This window comes from Solanum tuberosum, unplaced genomic scaffold (genome assembly GCF_000226075.1).
Source record: "Solanum tuberosum cultivar DM 1-3 516 R44 unplaced genomic scaffold, SolTub_3.0 scf00004, whole genome shotgun sequence".
Classification (NCBI taxonomy): Eukaryota; Viridiplantae; Streptophyta; class Magnoliopsida; order Solanales; family Solanaceae; genus Solanum; species Solanum tuberosum.
In genome coordinates, this window is record NW_006238930.1 from 31,944 (window position 1) to 58,385 (window position 26,442).

Here is a 26,442-nt window from a genome sequence, read left to right on the forward strand (position 1 = left end):
AAAAATTTGTGATATCTACTCTCTAGTACTTTTACTAGAATCTTGGAAAATGTAATTTTACTTCAAACAAAAAAAAAAAAAAGGATAACTTAGATGCATCAATGCTGTTACATATACCTTCTTTTTTTTTTCTTCATTTTTTGTTATAATATATGTTCACGGGTATTTCAGCAATCAAGACTCAAATTTGTGTTAAAGCAACAAATTTGATGACAGAGGAAACTTAAAGAGGCCATCTTGTACAGTTATAGCAAAACTAGGCACCATAGTAACAAATATGCTTCTCTTTTACACAGTGGTTGTAACAACAATAACAATTATATTCCGTGTAATCTCACAAGTGGAGCCTGAGAGGATAGTCAAATGTAGACCTTAAATAATAAGATCCATAGAAATCAGTGTTTACAAGGACTTACATCTGTGTAAAAATACACATGTTGATATTTAAAAAAAAGATGTATTTAAGGAGAGACCATACAAAACAACACCCGCCGCTATTAGCAAAATTTTCAAAGAGAACTACAGGAACTGATTGCTGGAATTAGTTGCACACGGCCAAACTAGACAAGGGTAAAGGAGGAAAGGAAAAGATGATGTGGAGGGAACAAAAGAACACCAAATACAAAATGGATGATTACACTATGTACAAACAATTGCACTATGCTAATACCAACACCACAACAACCAAGCCCAGAATTTCTGAGTAAATTTTGTTTCAACCGGTAATTTCAGCCAAATGGAGAGGGAACAGGAACCACAAGTGCGTCCGATCTTTTAATGCTACCCATACCACAAATAATGCAGCCAGGTGATGACAGAGCAGAGAATTTGGCCCCACATAGATCACACACATCATAACCAATGGTTGATAGACGGCTAAGCGTAGCAGCACAGAACTGGGATGGATCTTCTTGCGGATCAATTGACTTGTTGGACAAGCCCCTTTGAACACATATGTCAACCAAGCTCCTCAACTCGTCTTGCTTGCCTGGAGGTGCCTTAGATAATAGAAGTTCAAGCATCTGCTTGGAATAGCCATAATTTTGTACGTCCATGTTCCTCTTGATAGCAGTTCGAATACAATTTATCCTGTGCTTAGCGAGAAGAGGCAGTGATCCCAAGTGTCGAGACAATCGTGCCATTTCATCCTTTGCACTGATTGCACTCGGGCCCTGAACTCTTTGCAGTCGGCTGATTTCCTGCAATGAAGTGACAAAGGACTTAGATGCTGTTTGACCATGAATATATTTTACTTCTTTCTGGAGTTGAATTCTGGAAATCATGTTTGGCCATAAAATTTCGGAAAAATCAGGAATTTACCAGAATTTGAAAAACACCAAAACCTTTTTCACTCCAAAAAAAAATACATTCAAAAAACAACTCTAATTTCCAAATATTCATTTTTCACTTTGAAAACAAAAGCTATTGTTTTTTCAAATTTCACAATTTTCATGGCCAAACAGGCAGAAGCCATCCATCCAAACAAAACAAGACCTTGAATGGAAACCAAATGATATTTGCTCAATATTGCTGTTGGCTAGTAAATAAAAGGTTCTCTTTTACCAAAAAAAAAAAAGGTTGTCTTCTGCAATGAAGCTTAGATTTCAACTTAAGTCACCCATACACAGGTAAATACATCTCCCTTCCCGCTCCTCTCTCTTTAATCATCCTATCTGTTTACAAAGGCTATCTCAAACTACCTCCTGCATATGCCTACGGCATATGCTGTAGGGACAACACAAAACTAGCTAGTGGGTTTGCTGCATTAAATTCTAATGCGGAAAATTCTATTGAGAACAGCTGCATTTTGGGAAGAAACACAAGAACAGAGGAGAAGGGTTAGCTAAACTCCTACTTTTCTTATAGAGCTAATTGCACTTTTTGTCCCTTGCTCCAAATTTTAATCCTTGTGTTACCTGACTACACATATTTAACCTTCTAAAACTAAGAGCCTGTTTGGATTGGCTTAAAAGTGGTCAAACCTACTTCTAAGTCATTTTTAGCTTTTGGGAATGTTTGGCAAAGTTAAAAATAACTTAAAATAAATTTAAAATGACTTAAAAAAAGTTAAAAGATAAAAGTACGTATTCCCCTACTTTTCATTTTTTAACTGAAAAGTTACTATAGTTTGAGTTTCTAAAAACTACTTTTAAAAAGCTATTTTTTTTAAGCTAAGCCAAACGGACTCTAAGAGTACAGCTGTGCACTTTTGGTACTTCCACTAACAGATCTCTGTAAATATTCAATCTTAATCTTAAGACTAGTGGTATTAATTCAACCCACATGGTGAAGTAAGTCTATAGTGGTGATAACAAAATGGTTGTTATCTTGAAATATAAAAAGATGTGAATATCTGTCCTTAATGTTAAAAGAAATGAAGCTAGCAACTTGTATTAGGAGCAGATTAGATTCACTTGGTAACTTCTAATGCAGTAGTCTACAAAGAAAATACATGGCGTCAATTAATAGGGACAGAAACAGGAGGATGGTAAAACAAAAAAGTAGAGACTGTAGCTATTTGGTAAAGGATTAAGTACCTGAAGCAGAGTGACTGCAATTTTGTATTGTGCACTTATTGTAGCTTGAGCTTTTATGTCAGCTCCACGAGATTGATCCTTAGCCAATGCTAAGAAAGCTTCATCGAAACAGGATAATGCATCTGGCAGCTGATTTTGCTCAAGATGGGCAAGACCAGTCTTGAAGCAAAGTGGAGCAGCAGCCCCACGAGGAACCTATGACAAAGAAAAATGCAAATTGTAAGAAAATGATGAGGATTCTGACTTGGACATAATTGACCTTAAGACTTTCAAGTTTCAACTGACACTAGTGCTCAAGGATCTCCTCACTGATTCTCAGTAAATCCTTGTCGTATTTACTTTCTTGAACCCCCATGGAAGGAGAAGGTTTTTAGAGAGCTCAAAAATATTTCTGTTGTATGTTATCATATAGCAATAGTTCATAGGTCTCCCTAGCTTCATCAGTTTTTCTTCCGCGGACTTATATACAAATTCCTCACTTTGGAGCATCATTGCTCCTTGTCCCTCTTGGCAATGTGATTTTCCTTTTATTTCTTCTGAAGTGAAGCACAAATGAGCATATCACCAACTGCGGGTTTGGCCTATCTGTCTCTTGTTTTTTGTCAGACAGTGAAGTAGAATCCACCCATTAAGAAGGTTGAAACCCTAAATATATACACCTTAACAGAATCAGTATGCTCGTTGCAGTTAAGCTTAATTATCCATCTTCTTAACCTTTGACTTCAAATTTCTTTTCCCTAACCCATCACTAGTTTAATTCTGATTTGCAATAATACAATCCAAAAATGAAGGGATTTCTTGTAGCACTCAATTTTCTCAGCATCCTTGTATCTTATAGTACAAGGGATTTCCCTTCACTAGCCCAAATCAACCACATACGAAATTGGTCAAATTAGACTTAGGTAAGTTAATTGATTTTTCAAAAGCACACAAATCCATATCCAAGGAAGCATTATATTTTCTCTTACTAGAACGCTCAATATTCAACCATGAACTAGTGACAACAGATCACTGAACATGAGCAATTGAGTAAGGGTCCTGAGGCCTCACTGTACCTCCTACACTCCAGTGAATCAGAAATATCAACTAATAATTACATAACGGCCTCACTAACTTAGTGAAGAATCTGATGACAAAACCCAGCTCTTAGATATGTAAATAACCCAGCTATCTGTGCTTTAATTTTACAGTTACCGCGAACCCCAAGCAGTCCTACAAAATTCTTCATGTGCTATTATCAACATGTATGGCATTCAAAAGGCCAATTTTCGTTCTTATGTGTCAGCATTTGCACATAGAAAAAACGAAATTGTTAATGATTACCATCAATCTTCCCATTATTACTAATGATCCAGACAAGTTCAATATGAAGCAGGAATTGATCATAGTACGGTACCAACTATTTCCTAACAATTTAAAAGTGTGGAAAAGAAAACTTACTTGTCCAGGACGCACAGCTTTTGGAGGAGAAGATGGGCGTGCAGAAGGTTGTCCTGAACCTGGAGCTTCAAGAGAACTGAGATCAAGAGGTTGGTTGGACACGGGAGGTTTTGACATCTGAACATGAGGTTGCAGACCAGAATGTTGAGTGAAGGGCTGCGGAGGAACACCACCATCAGGAAGACCTACCACATCAAGTGAAACAGGTCGTTGAGTAGCTTGAGGGGGGACACCACCATCAGGTAGACCAACATCAACTGCAGATGCACTACCCTGGCTAGGTTGCATTTTAATGGCTTCAGCAACTTGGGAATTTTGATCCAGCTTAGAAAGGTAAGTCCCAGGAGGAGGCAATGATGCCGCAACCTGGACGGATGATATAGTATTCTGGAAGAAGTCCTCCGGAATGGGCCCTGCAGCAACTCCAGCACCCACTGCCTTAGGAGCAAGATTCGGCATAGATGCAGATTGTGTCAATGAATTTGTCCCAAACGGATCAGCAGATGTTGAAACCACTGGAGCTGTGACTGACCCATTGGTTGCAGAAGAAGGTTGAGGTACAAGTAGGCTAAGTTCTGGGGATGAACTAGTTAATGATTTTGTTCTACTAATCGGCAGGCCCAGCTGTTTTGTGGCTTCTTTTATCTTGTTCACGTCCACTGTAGCAGATGTCACAGGTTTGTCTCGAATTCTTATGTGTAATTTTTTTGTTTTTGATGTTTCTTCTTCATCACTGCTGGTACCGTCAGCAGCAGATCCATACAGTGATTTCTTGAATTCTTCTTCTGCTTTTGTTTGCTCATCTACCACACTAGAACTGGCAACTATCTTGCCAAGGCTTTCTAGTCCCATTAACATTTCACCCTCAGGCAACCCTTTAACCTGGTTAGCTGCCGATGCAGCAATAGATTTTTGAGGCTCATTTGCCTTGTCTTTAGCATTTTCAGCTTTGAATGCCTTCACCAAACTATCTTCTCTCACTTCCACGATGTTACCTCTTCCTTTTATCAAACCTAGGTAAACACCTATGTGATCCGTGACAATTGATGGAATTGTACCATCATCGGTTCTCATGTATGGCATCACCTCAGCAGCAAGCTCCCACTGAGGAATGCTCTTCAGATTGGTTGGTGTCTTGATTTCCCAATTACCACCACCCCATTCTGATCCTTTAGGTACCATACTTTCAGCTGCAAAATTTGCAAAGATACCTTGTGTCCACCCAGTTGAGCGCACCCGAAGGATCCTTTCACAATATCGTCGTAATTCTGAATCAGCACTTTCATCTTCTAGTTTCTGTGCTAGTCGCCGCATAGCACTTGGGTTAAGGTGGCATATAAATAGGTCAAGCATGCTTTCGTAGTCTGATATGACTTCAAAAGTTTCTTTAGCACTGTCAAACTGAGCATATCTGCAATCATATTATAATCCAATATAAGAATGAATATTAAAAGATGCTCAAAGCCTGAAACACGAATGTGCATATCAAATTTTGCATGAGTCTCCCAGAGAGTTATCTAAAAGTTGGACGTGTAAAAGTATTGCAAATATAAATTTAATGGACGATGTAGATAGAAACAAACTGCAAACATCACCAAAATAGAAATTTCATCCTATTAATTCACAACAGACCACTTTTCCAAACACATTTTAAAGCGGCACAATCTCCACCATGGTCGATGATAAAACAGTTCTAATTGAGCAACACCCAAAAGAAGCACATTTTGAAAACCAAAAGTAGCTACTGTTGTCACATTGGCATATTAGTTACACCCTAAACCTAGTCTCACATTTCTATCATATTACCTATCCTACTGAATCAAAAACATGTCACACTACAGGTCCGTCTCAACTATTTGGAACAAGCTACCTCATGTAGTTCAAGACATAGGCAAGGAGGGCTGAGACATCACAAAAGTAATGGAATGTGTCCTGACAAAAACTTTTTATATTTTGATCAGTCAAGTGCCCTAAATGAAACCAGAGGAATTGTTGACCGGCAAACACAAAAAAGACACGAAAGAATAAGATATCAATTTGCGTGACATAAACATGTATATCGAGCACGTCACAAGAACAAAACCAAATAGATCTGGTCCAAAATATATAGAAAAGAAAGAGAAAAGGCTAGTAATGAAACTTTAAAGATCCAGACGTGATTCTCTACGATTTATATAGAACTTATATGCACGGTTTCTTGACACCACATTAATAGATTTTAATTTCATAAGAAAAAAAGAAGTAAATGTCACTATTTAATAGGAGTGATGGGAAAACATCTACTCCACGTGCAAAACGGTTATATAGCTGAGAAAATATTTACGATATGCAAAATAGTAGTAAAGAGAATGTAAGGCTGCAAATTGTAGGAAAAGTCCAAGCAGGTCAAACACCCAAAGCCAAAACAAGGAAAGAAGAAAAACAAATAGCAAAGACAGGATGAAATGAATTCAAGGACATAGCATATAGTTTTAGACAATTTAAACAGAATTATAAAATATTCACATGAATACATACTTTATACAAGCATATCCCAACTGGCGAAAGCGCTGGAACAAATGTGAAGTTGGGGGGCATCTTGGATAATCTCTTGAGCGCAAAAATTCGTCCTTTAAGACAGACAGTGCAGTAGAAAATCGGAGCGCCTTGATTGCATAGGTACCTCTCAATACCTACACAGGTTAGCAAATATTAACACAAAGAAGATGCAAACTTAACACCACATATGGTTCTGCATACAATTGTGTTGGGGGAAGGTAAAGTACTGATGAGTTATTTCAAGTTTTGTAGTACATCTGGAGAAAGCAAAAGTGATGAGATACTGCAACCTTCCCATCCACTTCCGGAGGGCTTCAAATGCTAGCTAACATGGTGGGGTATCTAACACTCCACATTAACTTCAACTCCTCTTTAACTTCTTAACCAAACAAGAGAAGTAACTCTTATCCATAAATAATTTTTTCTTATTCATAAATAACTTTTATACACTTTTACTTCCCTCCAGTCTCTCCTCCTGACCTCAAACAAACAAAAGATGAAAAACAAAGGAAGTTGGTAAATAATTTATACCTGAGTGAATTGTGGGCCTGACTGGGATAATGACACAGCAAGATCACCACAAACTGGTGGACCTCTAGCAAGTATGTCAAGAGATCTAGGAGTTATTCGTAGACTGTCGAACCTTCATATAGAAAAAACCACAAAACTGTCAAATATTCCTGTACCAACAGGCTTTTGTGCAAGCACTCATAGTAAAATTACAACCAAAAACCTACAAGAAAACTGCCATCATGTCGAACAAGTACCTTCCTCTCCCATTTGTATTCAACTACTAAAGAAATCTGAAATATACACACTAAGATATCCGAAATATATACATCTTTAAAATCTCTTTGTAGATTTTGCAATATCGCATACAACAGATTTTCCCTTATCCTATTTATCAGATCTTTCACATTCACAATCCACTGAAATTTTCTAAATACAGTTCTCTAGCCTGCTATTCAATTCTTGCATCTTTTGGCAGTTGACCAGATACACCATAAAGAGTAGACCTCATAACCTCCACCAAAGGACAACATTAATGCTAGAAAAAAAAAAGCATGTGGCTATGATTAGTGTGAAGATATGGCACCTGGGCCTAACTCAACCTCAAAAACTAGCTCATGAGGGGAGGTTTATCCAAGTTCATATAAGGAGACCAAATTCCCATCCCTCTACTGATGTGGGACTTCTTAACACTCCCCCGCACGTCCAGACCTCAACTGGAACGTGAACACTTCTAAATGGGGGCCCAACATCGGTGAACAATAAATTGGGATAGGCCTTACCATGTGAAGTGAAGATATGACACTTGGGCCTAACTCAACCTCAAAAGCTAGTTCATGAGGGGAGGTTTGTCCAAGTCCATATAAGGAGACCAAATTCCCATCCCTCTACCGATGTGGGACTTCTTAACAATTAGATATGTAACTAACGAAGTATTTAAGCAAAGGTGATTCATTCGACAAAGAATTCAAAGAACAAAAATTAAAACTACTTGAGTCAATACCTACATTTCCTGGTTGGCAATATATTATAAATGTTAGCACCAAGAAAGAACTAAATAAGTACAATCAGAACAAACATTAAGCAACATGAAAGAAATTAAAGATGCCACACTAAAAGCATTTAACAGTTTTTTTCTTTTTTGAAACTGGTAACTTAAAGCGTCAAAATTTTGTAGAAGGAAAACCTTGAGGTTATCTGATATAAGATCTCTGAGAGGTCAAGCTTCTGTTCAAAATGTTGTTGCATTGTGGAAAACCCAACAAGGAGAGGTTCAAGAAGTCCAACAAGACAGTTTTTAATTTCAACCCCTTTCTTTTGCCTAGGATTTATATCTGTAGGGTTCGCAAGCAGCAGCCGATCATTCAAAGCGCCAAGCAGTACTGCACAAGGAAGCCATGCAGGGAAAGTAGCTAAGCACCCAAGGTTGCACGAAAAAAGATGTAGCCAACAGAAAAACAAATACACCAGGATAGCCCCAAACATGGATGTACATGCAGTTTGGAGCAAGAATTAGGTATCCACCTGCATTAGGCATGCTAATTGAAAGTATAGTCCTCACTTTGCTATCCCATCCAAGCACACTAACAGCAGTGGCAGTTGAAAAAAGAAGTGCAGGCCCAAGCCATAGAAGAGATCTATAGTATCCAAAAAGTTAAGAATCCAAGCAAATATAAAATAGCCTACAGTAAAGATAGCAAAGAGGCAATATAAATAACAGGAACAATAAAAGGAATGCATCCAAGGATATTGAAGGAAGTCCTTTGTCAAACTTTGTAGAACTGCATGCCAGTATATCTAGATCTGCTGAAACAATAAGCACCCTATGTGTGGTCAATACACCAGCAACATAGCCCCTGAGAGTTTCTTGCCATTGCACCTGGAAAATATCATACTTGAGAATGAAGTAACTCTTGGGAGAAAAACCATAATAAACAGGAACGGGACTCAATATGTGCAGTTGCTAATTCTTGTATTGGAATTTTGTTAAACAAGACTTGATAGAGAGAAAAATAGCCTGAACCATTTACCTGGAGGACAATCTCATTTACTTTCAATTTGATAAATTTTCGTCCTTCTGCTTTTGTTGATATGTAATGGCCATCAGCATTTGAAAGGCGGTAATTTTGAACCAGTTTTACCAAGCCAATCTGGTCACCATGGGAAGCAAATACCAAAGTTGATTCTACAAAATCAAAATATTCTGATCAGGATTGCCACAGCAGATTAAATAATACATTTCATGAAACCCCTTCCTCACATACCTATTGGAGTTGAGAAGATGCGATGAACTTCAGTTTCGAACATAAACTGCATAGGACCCTTACTGGTACCATCAGTGTCAGTAGATTGGTTTTGATCAATTGCTCCGTTCTTTTCATCTAACACTTGTAGAGCAGTTCCAGGCAAAATATACAAGGACAGCCCAGTCTTATCCTCATCAAGAATTGCATAATGATTCTCATTAGGCCCAATAAAGGCAGCGTCTAGACCTGGAACATGGCAAAGGAGAGTAAACTCATCAAGTATCAGAATAATGAGTTATGGCAGAACCTGTTTACATGTTAAGAAGCCAAAACTAAAAGCTCTGATAAATGGTGAGAACCTTTAATCGTAGTTCCTTTACTATTAGCAAGTTGGGTATCTGTATTTTCCCAATAAAGAACCACTTCATTTGTGGCGCCACTGAACTCATAAACGATGAGGAATAGGTGCTGCTTTTTACCATAAATGATGTATTTCGGATGAAATTCTACATTTCCAGGAATCTGGAAGAACAACTAATTTGTCAGTTTCAAAAGTGCAATAGTACTGTTAAAATATACTGCTTCAACATACTAACTGAAAACAATAATTAAGTATTACCGATGGGTAAAGCTTCTTATAAACATTTTCTACTCCAGAAGACAGATTGTATGCCATAAGGTTTGAGCCTTCTACATAGAAAGCCCTGACAGGATAGTGAAGAACTCTGCTCTCTTTATTGAAAAAATTTAGATCCAGATGAAATGGCTGCACAAGATAGCTAATTAGAGATATGTCAAGCAAAACCATGTTATTGTGAAGACGGTAGAAACTTAAACAGTTGATAATAATTACCTGACAAACTGGGACATCTTTCAAATAATGTTTAGTATCCAGGATTGTGATGAGAGGTAACCGGGAAATTGGAACAGTTTTTGCATGACCTTCCATAAAATGCTGCCAAAATAAGTTCACAAGGTGACTTTTTCTTATAAATATTGACTTCTTGCCTCAAAAGGCAAGTTAGTGTTAATTTGACTTTAGAGGAATGTTCTTCAGAGGAACGTATGCTTTGAACAATGAGGACCAAAGTGACCCCAGTGAAACATAACTGGTTCTTTAAATTCAACTTTGAGGCTTTCAAGTAATGTCGGAATTATTTGCATATTGCATGCTGAAATTAGTTATTTAATTGCAATTTGGCTATGATAGTACCGATTGAATATTTGGGAATTTTTTTTAATTCTGTGAACTATGCACTTCATTTCCCCTTTTTTTGCTTCAAGCCCCATAGACCTTTTATTAGCTTTTTCAGTAGAATTTTTGTGCTTTCACATCTAAAAACAATGTCCTAAACAGCACACAATCATTTCAACTGTAATGCAACAATTAGATTCAGCAACACGATAAAGGTCAACTATTGAGTTGATGATATGATAAGACTGACTTATACACGCTACGTATAATATAGATTGCATGAACTACCAGTCAAATCTAGTTCTAAAGTTTTTTCATGTGAGTGAAATAAATGGTATCATTGATGGCATTAAGTAGATGCAAAAGTACAAAAGATGTTACATCCAACAATAAAACTGAGTTAGTTCCATAGTATAAACAGTCTACTCTAGGATCAGGGAGCTAACAAAATGCAAAAAATTATCACAATCTACATGATATACAAATTTCTACTAACACTTCATTCACTAATTACTTATAAAAAAAAAGACAATTTATTTCCCTGGCTGATAGTTGGTTAAAAACATAATTAAAATGTAAACGTGTCACTCATGCTTAAACTTTCCAATCACAAGACAGAATCAACATGGTACTAGAGCTGGTACATCTTGCAAGTATCACTACCACACGTCATAAAATTCTCACATGATTGGCTCAAGAAAAAAGATAAACAGTACCAGAAGAGTCATTTTAAAGACATAATTACATAAAGTAATGTCTCATTTTAAAAACTTCTAAATGAGAAGCTACATAGTATACACGATTCAATAAAACTCCATTTGTTTCTTAGAAACCTCATGAGAAGTGTTGAAAGGCGCAGAGGTCATTTCTTATAACTTTCTACTTTTTACGAAGATTCAATAATGAAAAAACTAAAAGATATGGTGATACTTGCAATACTTCAACCTTAACAAAATTAAGTGTACCTTCCCTTCTACTAGAATTTCCACATCGATTGAGGGAATAAGTTATCTCTTTAAACGATATTGAACAATCACATCACCTTATGAGCTAATTTTTTTGTGTTGAATTATACTCGAGGTCCATTTTCTTAACATGGCATCACAGTCAAACGCATCTTTTTCCTTGATTTACCCAATGTTGAACTCCCGAATTCTACGGTCCAACACTCCAGATACCAAGTCTTTGGGCATGCATGGCATTAGCATGTCCCACATTGGTTGAGGGAGTGAATTAGTGTCTCCTAATGAGATAGATGTTCGGTAATCCTCACCTCATGAGCTAAACTTTTGGAGTAGAGTTACATCTAACAATTATTTTCTTAGCAACTCCAATTCATAAATATGAAGGACCTCCCTTTTACTTTAATATGTCACTACAAATGCCTCCTGTTGTAATAGTTTACCATCCCCAAATGCACATCAATAATGCCCTTCTTATTATTGCCGCCGCCATCCTGCATATCTCTAACCAACTATTAGCTAGCAATGCAACTCCTCACAAATTATGAAGAAAGTTTGGTTTAACGTTATGAAAATGATTCCATTATTTACTATCATAGAAAGGGCAAGTATTATTTTTCAAACAATCAACTAATCTCCTCAATCTTTTCTTTGATAATTATGGTGTGTGTGTCACCTTGAATGCACCTTTGTTATTCCACACGGTACATGCTACGTCCCACCGATACATAGGGTAACTTTGTCAACTGAAGTTTAGGCGGTTGGAAAGAAATCAACTAGAATTTTTGTAGCCTCCACAAATTTTAGGAAAGATCTATACAAGATAGGCCATACTTTCCAAAGGAAAAAATGTGAAACAAAGAGAAAATGACTTACGCTATAAAGAAAAGCCTTTCTCGCTATATCCGAAATTGTGAGCTGACTTTGTCTGACACAAGAAAATTAACCAAACATTAGTTGTAAGTACTAAAATTGGAGAATTGAATAAGTAGACTATAAGAAAAATAGCGAACCAACAAAAATTCTCAAAGAGAAGTTAGTACAATTGCTATTTACTATCAAAGATCAAGTAATCCACTCAATGTAATAGAGTTGCCAAAAAGGTAAACATGACAAAAGGATAAGCTACACCCTACAAATAATGATTGATAAGTAGGTTCCTAGTAGATGGCTGATAAACTGATTTGCAATATATATAATTAATAAATGGACATTTATTAAATGTATAATATAGACCAAGACTACAGAGGTGAGGATCGGGTGCCCTCAGGCTACAAGAGATAAATTAAGCATACCAAGCTCTTCAACCTCGCCAAAGAGCAGTCACGCAATACGATGGAAGATGTCTATAGCCTTACACCAGCAAGAAGACAAGAAAACCACTCTATCAAATTTGGTATCACCACTTCTGCAGTGTGGTTGTCTTTTTGGAAGTCAAGATATATTTTCTACTTTCTATGTGACTCATGTGTATCTTCCATTGTGTTTATCTAACGGTAACTTAAGCTTAGTTTAGTGAAGAGAAATGCAATTTAACCCTTTCAGCATTACTTAAACATAATGGAAGGTACACTTCCTTTACCGCAGTTTTAAAATCTTTTGAATTGAGAACATTCGCCACAAATAGCAAATTTGTTTCGAACTGAAAAGAAAAAAATACTGTAAGCAGGAACGACAGTTCAAACTTTGAATAGCTCTGATATTCTTTGGTTGGTTTAGGATTCAGGAAACAATTTGGCTATGTCGTTGCAATGGGGGTGTAAGTCAGGCAGAAGAAATGGTGGAGATTGGTTCCTGCTTGTATATGGTAGACAGTTAGGATAGAAAGAAATTTAAGAACTTGAAGGAAGAAGTAGCTCTTTACAGAATTTTAATATGAAGTGCTTTCTTCTTTTTCATTTTTGGCGTAAAGAACATTTTGTAGAGGAGGCAGTATCCTTAGTAGGTCTGATAGATGCCCTGTAACTGTTAGGATTTCATAGGTGAATCTGCTGCCCTTTCTCTCTGTATTTATAGTTTTAGTACTATCCTAGTGCCTTATTCTTTAATACTCAAGTTACCATTCTCAAGGAAAAAATTGGTTATGTCATCCCTTGTCGCTTTTGAACAACAAATTACCAACCCATCCTCCTTGGCTGAAAAAATGTGTAAAGATAAATGTTCATAAGAACAGTTAGATAGTACTAACATTTTTTTGGTTCACTTAAAATACCAAATCCAAAAGAAAAGACAATTAAAATGCAACAACAAATCAGTAGCTTACAGGTCATAACTAGGGTATCCTGAATGTTACTAGTTCTGATAGAAAGTGAACAATGCTAAGGGCCTAGGGCTTTAACTCACCCTTTCAAATAATGTTCTTGCAGCTGCGCTTTAAGTTGATGATCAGCTAATATTCCGGATGAACCAAGGGCTGAGAGCTTTTCCTTCAAGACAGAGGCTGTTCAGGATCATGAAGTTAGAACAACAAGGTGAAGATACAGATCACTTAATACCGCAGTTATATCAATGTGATAACAAGATCACCTACAACCACATTTGAAGTACATTTATGATTTATCCCAAAACACCATATTTGGATTACAGATTACTTAATTTTATTTTTGATGAAGTATTGATACTCTCGGGCTCCCCTTGGACACATGCTATACAAAAGTATAAAGATTACACAAAAGTGTAGTCCTCTACAAAAAAAAAACACCATCATCTACACTAATAAGGACCTTGTGTGATCGCACTAAAAGTTAACCAAACTCAGAAAGGAACATACTGATTGCATATTCTAATGGGAAACAAACTAACAGCAATCAGCAAATGCCTCTGCCAGTATCCAATTGAAGACTAGAGAAAGGATAAAAGTAAAAACAATAAGGAAGAATAGGTGCATGTAAGCCTCAGCACACTCCTTCCCCCATCAACAACCCAAGATTTGTTGAGCACTTAAAACAGAATCAATTTCATGCATTGAAAAATCATTACAAATTCTATTATTTTCCAAGATCATGCGCGCATAGCAACAACAATAGTACAACTGCATTAAAAAGTTAGATAAGCTGATGGGATCAGAACTAGAGTAACTAAATGAAACAAGAGATTGTAGCAAATTCTGCAAATAATTTTCTCTGCAATATCAAGCACATAGCAGCGACAACAGTACAGGCACATAAACAGTATTTCGGAAACTTTATTTTTCATGATTAGGAAACTCTGTTAAATCATATTAAAAATGAAGCCCAGGTCCCAGAGAAATCAAATGAAGAGCCAACCAACACTTGAAGAAAAGAAGACCTGACTTGATAAGCAAATCTGAACAAACCTTCATTGATTATATAAATGTTCTCAGTTTAAAAGGAAGGACAAATAGAACTTGAGACTTGCAGGATAAAATGAAATCCATGATAGCTCCAATATAAGATATGGTATTGAAATCTTTGGAGAGGTGAGACAGCTGATAAATATGGGTCAATAACAGAGGGATCGAGAACTAGAGATGTCACTATGCCTTTTCGATGCAGACTGTGGAGAAACATATTGAAGGGATGGGAAGATTTTAATGTAAATATTTCATTCAAGGTAGGAAATGGAAAGAGAATCAATTTGTGGAAACATACGTTGTGTGGGGATAACTTACTGAAAATTGAATTTCGGAGTTTGTTCTGAATATCATGCCAAAGAGACTTGACGATTCAACAAATTAGGAGAACACTAAGTAGCGACTTATTGAGATTTAGAAGGGATTTCCACGATTGGGAGGTGACTGAGCTTCACAGGTTGTTGGCCATTCTACATAGGCAAGTCATTTCGTTTGATAACTCTGATGCTTTGCAGTGGGGTTCGGGCCTTTGGGGAATAATGGAGTTTTCTCTGTTAAATCTTTCTATGAGTAACTTTTGGTTAGGGCCTGTGTGATGCAATATGAACACCACATGTGCCGAGGAAGGTGTATATTTTCTCTCATTTGGCTGCTAGAGGGGTGATCTTGACGGCGCAAAATCTTAGAAAGTGAAAGACTGTCTATGTCAGTTGGTGTTACATAGACGTGGATCATCGTCTCCTACATTGTGTTTTTACCATGAGGTTATGGTGGGACATGCTTCAGTGGTTTGGAACTTTTGGGCAATGCCAAAAATTGTGGAAAACTTGATGTTTTGTTGGAGGAGAAGAAGTAGGGTAGGTTGTAACGTGATTCCTCTTACGTTGAGTGGGTGGTTTGGAGATAGAAAAATAGAAGAGCTTTGAGGGGGTAGAGTTGAGTTTTACTCTGTTCAGTAGTAGCCCTCAGTCTCTTATTTTCTTTTGGTACACCCATAAAGTTCCTAGTTGTATAGAATAACAGGCGGATTTTGTAAAGAACCACGTCTTTTTTAAAATTCTTTTCTTTTTGGTAATACCCATTTGTATACAGCCAATATTGTGGCCATGTTAATAAATGAAATACTTTTACCTGATAAAAACAAGAAGATATGATATTGAAATCTAATAACCGTGGAAAATAAAACACAAAGCAAAATTCTTAGTTTAGAAATACCTGAAGATCCCCTTGCACCTTGCAGAACTGCAAATAATTGTTTCCTTCCATCCCTAGTAAAAGCAGCTCTATTTTTTTTATTGTCAGCACCAGTCAAACTCTGTAAACAAACACAGAAATGTCCTGAGTGTCAATACAAGTCACAGGTATGTGACATAAATCGAAATGCTCACCATAAAAAGCAATGCAGATAGATTTAATTTTGGGTGAACTTCTAAAGCCCTGATCCGAGGAAGTGGATAAACTGCTTCTCCTCCTTGCTGAGATAGAATTCTCGGGATGTCAATGGATTCAATTGCTGCAACATAGCAGTTAATTTATCAACACATAGCATCAACAGAAAGGATCACAAAGACACATGTAAAAAAGGAAATACAAACTCCTGTCAAAGTTACAACGTGAAATACATATGTTGTTGGTAGCAGTAGAACCCAGACTCCACTTGAGGGATTTCACCGGGTATGTGGGCGTTGGTGTTGTTGGTAGCAGAAAAAAAAAGATATATACTCCCTCCATTTCAATTTATACAAATTTATTTGACTGCGAACAGAGTTTAAGAAAGAAAAAAAGATTTTTGAGACTTATCGTGTTAACCATGACATTTTGTAGTTATAAGACTTTTAAAACTTGTGGTCCTAAACATGCCATAACATTTGTGTGGCTATAAAAACTTAAAGGGGGTAAAATGGAAAATTGAGTTAAATTGTTTCCAAATTTAGATGGAATCGTTCTTTTTTAGAACGAACAAATACGGCAATAGGGTCACATAAACCGGAGGGAATAGTAGTTATTGCTAGTTGGTTTGATCCAGAAAATACAACATAATTTACTGAATATGACTTTACAAATGAATCTTGTATTTTTTATTTTTTTGATAACCGAGAAATCCGCCTGTGACCCGCCCTTTGGACTGAATCTTGTATCTTCAAAGTAGGTGAAGTTATGTATAAAAATATTTGCAGTTTAGAAGTGGATAATACTTTCTGTTCTTTTGGATGTTCTCAAATAGTAAAAATAGCAAATAAAACAAAGAAAAAAGAGTACTATTTGAGAACAAGATTCATGGTGCGCAATGTTAGTTCTAAATTTTGATTTATGGTTTGTGCATGTCATCCTTGCATAGGGGTCTCTCTATCATTTCAATTTTATCGGATGTCCCTGAAGAAATGGTAAAGGGCAGCCTAATGCATGAAGCATCCAACATTCAAGCAGGGTTCGGGAAAGGACCACACCCCGCGGGGGTGTGATGTAGACCGCCTACCCTAACGCAAGCATCAATGGTTGATTCCAAGGCTCAAACTCATGACATATAGCTCACATTGAGACAACTTTACTGTTAGAATAGCTTTGCTTATAACCTCAGCCAAAAAGAGCCTGAACTTTTAAATATAAGCTTTTTGTTTTTTTTATCAAGCAAAATGAGTTTGCTCTTTGTCCTATTACAAAAGAAATCCTTTAATCCAGCTTGAAACACCATAGAGGAACATAATCTACAAGTAAAAACACCTCAAAGGAAAACTTAAAATTGAGATCAACCTATGTTTTTACCACCAAATCTGAACGGTTCATTTAAAAATCTTTACTACCTCCCAAGACTCTTAAAACAATTGACGTACATTAGAAGCTCCTAATTCATGTCAAACAACTTCACCCAAAGTGATCTCAAGACAATTTCATTAAGGGGGGTTCAAAGAATTGAGTTACCAGCAGGCTCGAAAAAGTTTGCTTGCATGGGTGGCTTGTTGGGATTCAGTACCACCCTTGTTTTCCACACCTGAATATTTCCATCCTTGGACAAAGTGACCAGCAATCGCAGCATTGGCAGCCAAGAAACTGATGTGATAGGTTGAGAACCTACTTGGGTACTGTTATTATTGCAAGCAAAATATTAAAAATTATAATCCACCTATGAGAAAGAAATGTAAAATTTCATATTTAACATCAGAAATTGGAACTTCTACAATTAAAATTATAACTGTCAGAGTTGGTTTTCCCAAATGTAATCAGCAGAATACATGATTCCAGAACCCATTCAGATGTGATTTTTATTCGACATTTCCATTCAGAATTCACGGGTTATTTTTCATGCACATATTTGTTTTTAAGAAAACACACTTCAAAAGGAAAATGAGAGGTTACTGAAAGCAATATAACTATTGAATTAGACTAAGCTGTCGGTTAGCTTTCAGAGAAGGAACCCCAACATTAGTCAGAAAATTCAGGGAGAAAGAACTGGCATATTGGTTGCTAAGGCCCTAAATTGAGCTAGATATGAGAAGACATCAGAAAAAATTAAGATTGCGGAAATTGCAAAGAATGAAATGTAAAGTCAGCCATAGCTGAATTGTACAACACTTACATTCCAATCATCATAGGCCTTTCAGTTGATACATCCCATGCAAGAAGAGTTCCACGTCTATCACCAATAAAGAGCCATTCCAATGTTGGGTGAAATGCAAATGCACCAGCACCAACCAGCTTGATAGTATTATCCACTATATATGGCAAACAAACAGGCTTTCATGAAAGTTCCACTAAGTTCAAACTATCCAACAAAAAAGAGAATATATTAAGGGACTCGTTCAAATCTCACATTGTAAAGTGTAATGTACAGCATATGTATGGATGTTATAAGCTCGAATCAAGCCTTCCGCGTAAGCTACATACTGAAATCAAAAGGGAGGGAGAATGGTCAGATCAAATTGGCAGTCACAAACTTTGCCGGTCAATCATGAAATGGGAAGTTTTAATTGCACTAAACATGTTACCAGAACTGGGAGTCGAGGATGGCAAGCAAGATTGACGATAGGTTTCTTCAGGTCAGTCTTTATTTTTGTTGGCGCCTTTCCACCCTCCACAGTTCCAACAACTTCACAAGAAGAGAAATGGATCAGAAACACTTGCAATAAAATAGCTATTCAAGAACAAAAAAATTGCTCTGAAACTAGCATTTGACTGTAGAAACGTAGCAAATGACAAAACATTGTTTTTAACACTGTGTTGCCTGTCCAGCTTGAGCACACCTTGACTATTCCACCAGCTACCTGTTACCTTCCACCACCACAAGTACCGTGTAACTTTTTCCACCAAGCAATAGATAAATGGGATGCAATAAGCCGGGGTTAAACCCTAGTCTCCAAAGTTTTGCAAACGAAAAGACTCTTCACAAACTCCCAAGTTCTGACTCAGTGATCTTTTCTTATTTTTTTAATGGGCTATGGGCATACAAGAAAAGAATGATGTGCAAGGAAAGGAGGCTGCTGTATTTCTCTTTCAGGGATAATACGCTTCAAAGCATGAGAGCGGAATCCAGAAGGACAAAATACATCATCAAGAAAACCAGAACAGAGAGACATGAAGGCAGAAGTAGTAAAATGTTGCAGGCACTCGGTCAAACCACATAAAACAAAATACTAATGCTCCTAAGGAAATATGGAGATAATGTGGTAGCATTGACAGGAAAGAAGTATAGACTCGGCCATAATTGATGAATGACAGAGGACTCTTTTGAAATGCAAATCAGCATAAGCAGAAAAGCACAGTATAGTTAATGCAGCTCTCAGGACTAACATTGCCAAGACTGCATCCAACAACCACATTACACAAGAAACAACAACACCACACAACTCTGGCTTGCGTCTGCAACTCCCAATAGCTGGATTACATCTCTCATGTCCATATAACCCGTCACTCAGATGGTGAAATATCTATAATTAAACTAATAACAACACTGGTGCTTTTAGATACTGAGTAAATTTCTAACCAATGACACGTATCCTAGGAGCAGTTATCAGCTAGAATTTACTTTTTAACTCAAACAATGCAACAACAAAAAAACTACTTAAATATGAAAGAGATGTGTGTACAGGCATGAGCTCCAACCTGTTACACTCATCCTACGATGGAAACCAAAAAATACAACAGGTTGAAGAGGAGTCAAAGCAAGATGAACTTCAGTATCAGAAGAAATGCGTTCGGTCCTCTTCTCAGGTGAATGTAAAACACACGTTTGCTCTGCATCAAAATCACACGAACGCATTGTACAATCCTACAATAAGCAGCAAGCAAAATGAGTACAATTTTCCTAAATGCAAGATTATAGCATAACGAGTACCGATGACAGCAATATCCGAGTTCAAATACCCCACATAAGCTACGAAGGAACAGGTGACATCATTGGAGCTTTAAACTCAACAGTAAGAAACCATTGAAATTCACACTGGAACAATGCGATTATTAAATTTTTACTAGCAAAAATGTATATCACAGACAAAAGAGGATAATAAAATGCATACTAGCTTTATTCTAGGGGTTTTAGAACTCTTATGGGAATATATGAACTCCTACATGGGGAAAAGAGGATAATAAAAATGCATATTTTCTTCCTTCTTCGTTGTCTTATACAAAAGAAACATAAAACAAAAAGAAGAAAAAAAAAACAAATAATTACATGTTATCGTACTTATCAAAAAATTCTAGCAAGTTTATTTTATAAGGGAAAAAATTCTATTACGAATAATCTGAGAAGCTGTATCCTTTATTTCAAGGTATCTAATTGCAAAGAGAAAGGGAACCTAGAATATCATGAGCAATGTGAAGAACACTATCTGCTATGTCCAAAAGGGTAATAAGTTGGTCTGTTGTTACTAAATTATATGATTAAAAGAAACAAAAAAGATTTTAAAGAACAATAACAGAAGATTACACAGAGTTAAAATTCAAAGACGTGATCTTTCAGGATATAATAAGTAAGAAAAGGAACTTATCACAAAATAATTAAAAACACATAGAGATAAAAACACTGAATAACATAGAGATTCAATGTGCTGAAGAGTGAAGACATTCATTATATCACACCTCAGTTCAATCGTCCTTTTCTATAAAATTTTCTTCCTTGTGATTCTAGTAGAGCATGTCTTTCTTAGTTTCTTACAATGCCATACGAATCTACAGTACATATAGTTCTTTTGTTGGTTGGTTGATGCAAGGAAAAAGGGGATTTCTGAAAGTTGTCACCTCTCCAAATTGGCATTCTTACTGTAGCCAATAAGATAATCCTTCTATGCATAACAAACATCTTTTAGAATAAACTTTCACAACTTATCAAAGCCAATGCACAAAAAAGAAAAGAGCTTTTTTGTAAGCTAAAAGAAAGAAGAGCTAAATGAATAATATCTGATATTTTCATTGGAATGCTATATGCCAGCCACCCAGCACCCAACCCTCGTCTCAAACAAAGAAAATTAAAGGTAATCAATTGCTCAGTGCAAATGGAAGTCTTTTGTGTTGTTGGATTTAATGATGACCCTTCCTAGGCAAACAAATTACTGATAAAACTTAAGCACTAAAAAGTTGCCAGTATATCACCATGTAAAGCATTTTCTCATGGTTTCTCAACAAATCAGAACTGTAAACCCATTAAACTATTCCCATCTTGGAAAGATGAAAATGTTCAGTTAATTGTTTTGGGGATTCAAAGTTAGCACATGAGCCCAATGCCATGATGTTTCACCACACTTAAGTTCATCGCAATAGCACTAGTTTCAAATGTAACAAGTGTTATCACTTGCAGGTTTTAACTGAAATTATTGAAATCTTTGAAGAAATTTAATGAACTAACCTCAAGAATAGCAATTACACAATGTCCACTTGTTGGACTATAAGCCATACGAACAACAGGGGAACCAATGTCTATCGAAGCAATCTTGCTTCCCGTATATGCATCAAATTCTGCCCATTTAAAATATACTCAGCCTCATCATACAGTTAATTAACAGAACATAAAGCATATGTGATTCTGTTTCAATTAAAAATTCAAAGCTGAAATTGAGAAGGGTTTACCAATTATTTGGCTTCCAACGGCAACAGCGAGAAGCGCCTGAGTGGGATGAAATGCGGCGGCGTGAGGCTGTAACGACTTCGAACTCCGACCAACATGCCTGAGATCTAAATGCTGTAGAGTCGCCCACTCCATTGATCCACCCTAATTTAACTAACCAAGACCAATTTCAACTAAGAACACAAAGATGAACAGTTGTTGATTGAGGTTTCAGATCCAGATCATGAAAATGAACGGATCAAATTTCAGATCAGATCCTGAAAAGCTTTGATGACGAAAATTAGTCTGATATTAATTAATCTACAGAAAAGGGGTTGAAGAGAGGATGAAGAATCTGATGCGAGATACTTGCAGGATTGTAGAAAGTCGAAACAAAATTATCTAGCCATTTTTATTTGCCACAGTGTAAAGTATTAAATTAGAGTAGTAATTATTTTGTAAGGTTATTTGAACAATAACAATGAGAAGTACGCTGTTAATTTAAAATTGAGGTCAATTACATAGAGTAGTTTTTATCATTAACACAACTCTGTTTAAATAGTATCAGTCCAAATGTCCAATAACATATAATTAAAAATAAAATAATATTTTAGTTTAAATTTAAAGGAACAAAAAAACATTAGTAACATGTTTTTCAAACTTCTTCACAAATAGTAACATTCCCAAATTCAGTTATGAAGATTCAGAGATATATATAGTAGAACTAATATGCAAGAATTATAAATAGTGAACCAAGAAAAATGGAGGAAGAAGAGAACAACATTCCCAAATTGAGTTATCAAGATTCAAGAATGCAAAGAAAATGGAGAAATTAAAACTTGTTTTGTCAAGAATTATGGATATGGAGAGAGTATTTATTAACTTATAACTAGAATCAATATGCAAGACCCCAAAAAAACATAAAGAGTGAAGAAGAAAGCAATATTCTCAAATTCAAGAATGCAAGTAAATGGAGAAATTAAAAAGTGGGTCGTCAATATATGAGAACAAATTCATTGGAGAGACCACATAAACCTGTAAGTGATCAAGAAAATTTACTTACATCAAGAAAAAACCATAAACACATTGCATCAAAAAGACATACAAATATCTACATGTTTGGTGACAGAGAAAGCAAAGAAGAGCCGGAATATTTAATTCTTCTCCGACGTGTAAATAAATGACAATTAAATTGGATTGGCTCTATTTATGCATAATCTGTACGCACACTTTTAACCGCAAGGGTGTCCGCTTACGGTTTAAGCTAATCAATTAAAACACATTCGTTTTTTCTCCCCAATTTTTTTCTTTAATTTAATAGCCTTTTGATCACTAATTACGTATGTCCTTTTTAGTATACGAGTTAACACATTTAACTTTTTAGTTTTCGAATACATGAATATTTAATGTTAAATAGTACAAATACTTTAAAAGTTTAAAATATTTGAACTAAAATTACTAGCCCAATTAAAATACAATTTTTTTTTTATAGAAATTAAAATAAAGAAGTCTAATAGAGAGGAAAAAAACACAAAAAAAAAAAAGAGAGAGAAGAAAAGATATTCGAAAATAATAATAACAAACCAAGATGAAAAGATAAAAATCGAGCTTACTGAACTCCTCTATTTATATAACAGCAAACCAAGATGAAAATAATAATAAAAAAAAATGGATTCATTTTAGAGAAAATGACCAAAAGCCCCCCCAACCTATACCCGGATTCCCAACTACACACTCATACTTTACAGGGGTCCTATTACCCCCCTGAACATTTTTTTTTACTAATTTTCTCACCCTTATTTGCTGACATGTCCAAGAAGGTGAGATCAACTCCCTTAGGCGCGTAAGAACAGAAAATAAAACGTTAAAAGCTGAAGAAAACTACACATGTGAGTCCAAATCAGCTATATTAAATCTCCAATGGTATAATCTCATCTCTCCCAAAATCAAACTCTCTTTTTCTTCCTTTTTTTCTCAATTCTTCTAATAGTTGACAAATCTCCAACGGTATATTCCTTCATTCTCTCCCAAATCAGCTTAAAACTTGAATTTACTTGTCAAAGCATTCAACTGTAGTTTCAATTTCGAAAAAGCTTGAAGCTTTAGGACTTGTAATTTCTCTGATTTCATAGTTATGGTTCAAAAAATTTCTTCAATGGAATGCTATTATACCAAAACCCAGTTATTGCTCTTCATTTTTTTGTCAATTTCATAACCCTAATCAAACACAATAATCAATATCGTTCAAAATCGCTAGTAAAGAACTAAAAGAACTAACCTTTACTTAGAGAAAACTTCGACCCAACAAACGAAAAAAGCTAAACGAACCTTCCCCAACCTTCCCAGCAAACTTCGATTGGAACGAAATCTCAGATCGAAGAGAATGGGGGTGAATTTGGTCAGATCGAAAAAAGGTTAGGGTTTAGAGAAAGAAAGAGGAAAATGAAAAGATTAAAGGAAATTCGTGGGTTCTGGGGTCCAGTCATTATGTGGCAGCGCGTGTAAACAAACATTTAATTATATCTGGTTTATGTGGACACGTCAGCAAATAAGGGTGAGAAAATTAGTAAAAAAAAATGTTCATGGGGGTAATAGGACCCCCGTAAAGTATGAGTGTGTAGTTGGGAATCCGACTATAGGTTAGGGGGGCTTTTGACCATTTTCTCTTCATTTTACTTTAATTTCACTCTTACGCGCTAACTGTGAGTGTGGTCACTTGTTCATCCAAATAACCTAATAATACCCTCAATAATACATTAAAAGATAGTTTATGGGGGGGGGGGGATCATATGACCCCACAAAGTTGGAGTGTGTAAGAGTAATTTCGGTCAAAATTTGTATGTGTTTTGAACTATTTTCCCAATTTTTAAAATCGAATTAGCTTTAAAAAGCCTATTTTTCTAACTTCTTCACAAATAATAAGTTTTTAATAGGAAATGGTCACATAAAAAAATTGAAACTATTAGGCACCTAAGTGGCAAAATTATAAGATTCAATAACATCTTTCTCAAATAACTTACTGATATAACAAAAATATAACTTTATAACTTGCGTCTATGTAACGAATATAGTATAGCTGAGATTTTATAATTTGAATTTTTCTATTTTAGATATACAAAATTTTACTCTAAATTAAAGCAAGAGAACTACAAACAATTAATTAAAGGGTCTCGAGTCTCAACTACCTACTTAAACTAGTCATTCATACTCAAGCTATCAAATGAGTTGACATTTTACTATTTTAGTTATAACTTGTTATTGGTATCGACGAACTTCAAAGAAAAGTATATTTGCTCCTTTGCTGCAACTTGTAATTGGTATTGACAAACTTCAAATGAAAGTGTCTTTGCTCCTTTGCTGCTTCTACTTCTTTTTCTCCTTCTTGTACACCGGCTTCCAAAAATGATTGTCGAACTGTAACATATCAACCTCTGTAATTTTTATATTGTTGGCATAGCAAATAATAAAATTCAATCACCATTAATTGGTTAATAAAACAAGAAAGTACAATACGAACGAATCTTTCTTTATTGTACTTCCATCCGCTAAACTTGGTAGAAATGATGGCTTGCAAGAGCAATTTATAGCAGTAATTATCACAAATAACATCTAGAAGACCGTAACAACAAAATATAATTGAACAAAAATGATTTTTCCTAAAATGCACTGGAAAACAATTCATATCTAGTTTTAAAGGTAGAACTGTGCATGTTCAAACTTCATATTCATCTATGTCTGAAGTTGTAACTTCACCCCAATTTTTCAACTCTAATGTGTGAACACACACACATGTATGTATATGAATATATATATATATATGTGTGTGTGTGTGTGTGTGTGTGTGGTGTTGTTGATTGTATGTACTATGTAGGTATATATATATGTGTGTGTGTGGTGTTGTTGGGTGTATGTACTATGTAGGTATATATATGTATGGGTGTGTGTGGTGTTGTTGGTTGTATGTACTATGTAGGTATATATATGTGTGTGTGTGTGGTGTTGTTGGGTGTATGTACTATGTAGGTATATATATGTATGGGTGTGTGTGGTGTTGTTGGTTGTATGTACTATGTAGGTATATATATGTATGGGTGTGTGTGGTGTTGTTGGTTGTAATATAACATAAGTATCTATTATGTAAAAGGATAAAAAAACACAGGTTTAATACTAAATATGCTTCGTAAAGTATCACAATGAACAACATTAGAATTCATTTCATTGAATGATCAAAGTTAAATATGCCTTTAAACTTTGTGAGAGGAATTACCGATAAGAAGCTAAATTTACATAGGAATATATAATCTCGGAATTCAAGTATGGAATTTTTGGCCCATGATTTTCTCTTTACTTGTTTTTTCCACAGTTGAACCGAAAATACACTTGTCCATAAATTTTCTTGCAAATAAAAGTACGTTCTTTTATTTTAAAATACTCACAATTTATATGTTCAAACGCCCTAAATTCCTGAAGTCTTTTGGAAAAACAATTTTAAATATACTAAAAACAGCATCTTCTAGCGGGAGGAGGGATCAATTGAAAAATCACCATTACCGCGTTATATAAAACTAAATACTTAAGCAGGAGTAGCTTCCTAGGAAGCTTCATCGCAACCTTTTTCTTTCCTATTTATATGTCAAAAAAATCAGTTACCATCATCATATCTTATTC

General features: G+C 35.7%; 1 protein-coding gene across 1 annotated transcript; it reads right to left on the bottom strand.

Moving 5' to 3' along the window:
* Positions 1–356: 356 nt before the first annotated feature.
* LOC102587522 (uncharacterized) lies at positions 357–22,200 on the bottom strand. Its single transcript, XM_006338150.2, has 24 exons — positions 21,798–22,200; positions 21,577–21,686; positions 19,839–20,004; positions 18,725–18,825; positions 18,550–18,622; positions 18,316–18,451; positions 17,661–17,821; positions 16,130–16,254; positions 15,957–16,056; positions 13,772–13,868; positions 12,305–12,356; positions 10,125–10,226; positions 9,891–10,037; positions 9,631–9,793; positions 9,290–9,517; positions 9,056–9,210; positions 8,776–8,904; positions 8,550–8,667; positions 8,212–8,407; positions 7,047–7,158; positions 6,495–6,649; positions 3,978–5,388; positions 2,538–2,732; positions 357–1,199 (listed from the first exon to the last, which is right to left on the bottom strand). The coding sequence occupies exons 1-24, from the start codon at positions 21,928–21,930 to the stop codon at positions 729–731; spliced, it is 4,836 nt and encodes a 1,611-aa protein (XP_006338212.1). The 5' UTR covers positions 21,931–22,200; the 3' UTR covers positions 357–728.
* Between the last annotated feature and the right edge of the window lie 4,242 nt (positions 22,201–26,442).

Coding starts and splice junctions, on each gene's coding strand:
- LOC102587522 (XM_006338150.2), bottom strand. CDS start 21,930: ATGGAGTGGGCGACTCTACAGCATTTAGATCTCAGGCATGTTGGTCGG. Junction 16,255..17,660: donor AAACTTTTTCGAGCCTGCTG/GTAACTCAATTC, acceptor GCTATGTTGCAG/CAATTGAATCCATTGACATC. Junction 10,038..10,124: donor AAGATGTCCCAGTTTGTCAG/GTAATTATTATC, acceptor TATCTTGTGCAG/CCATTTCATCTGGATCTAAA.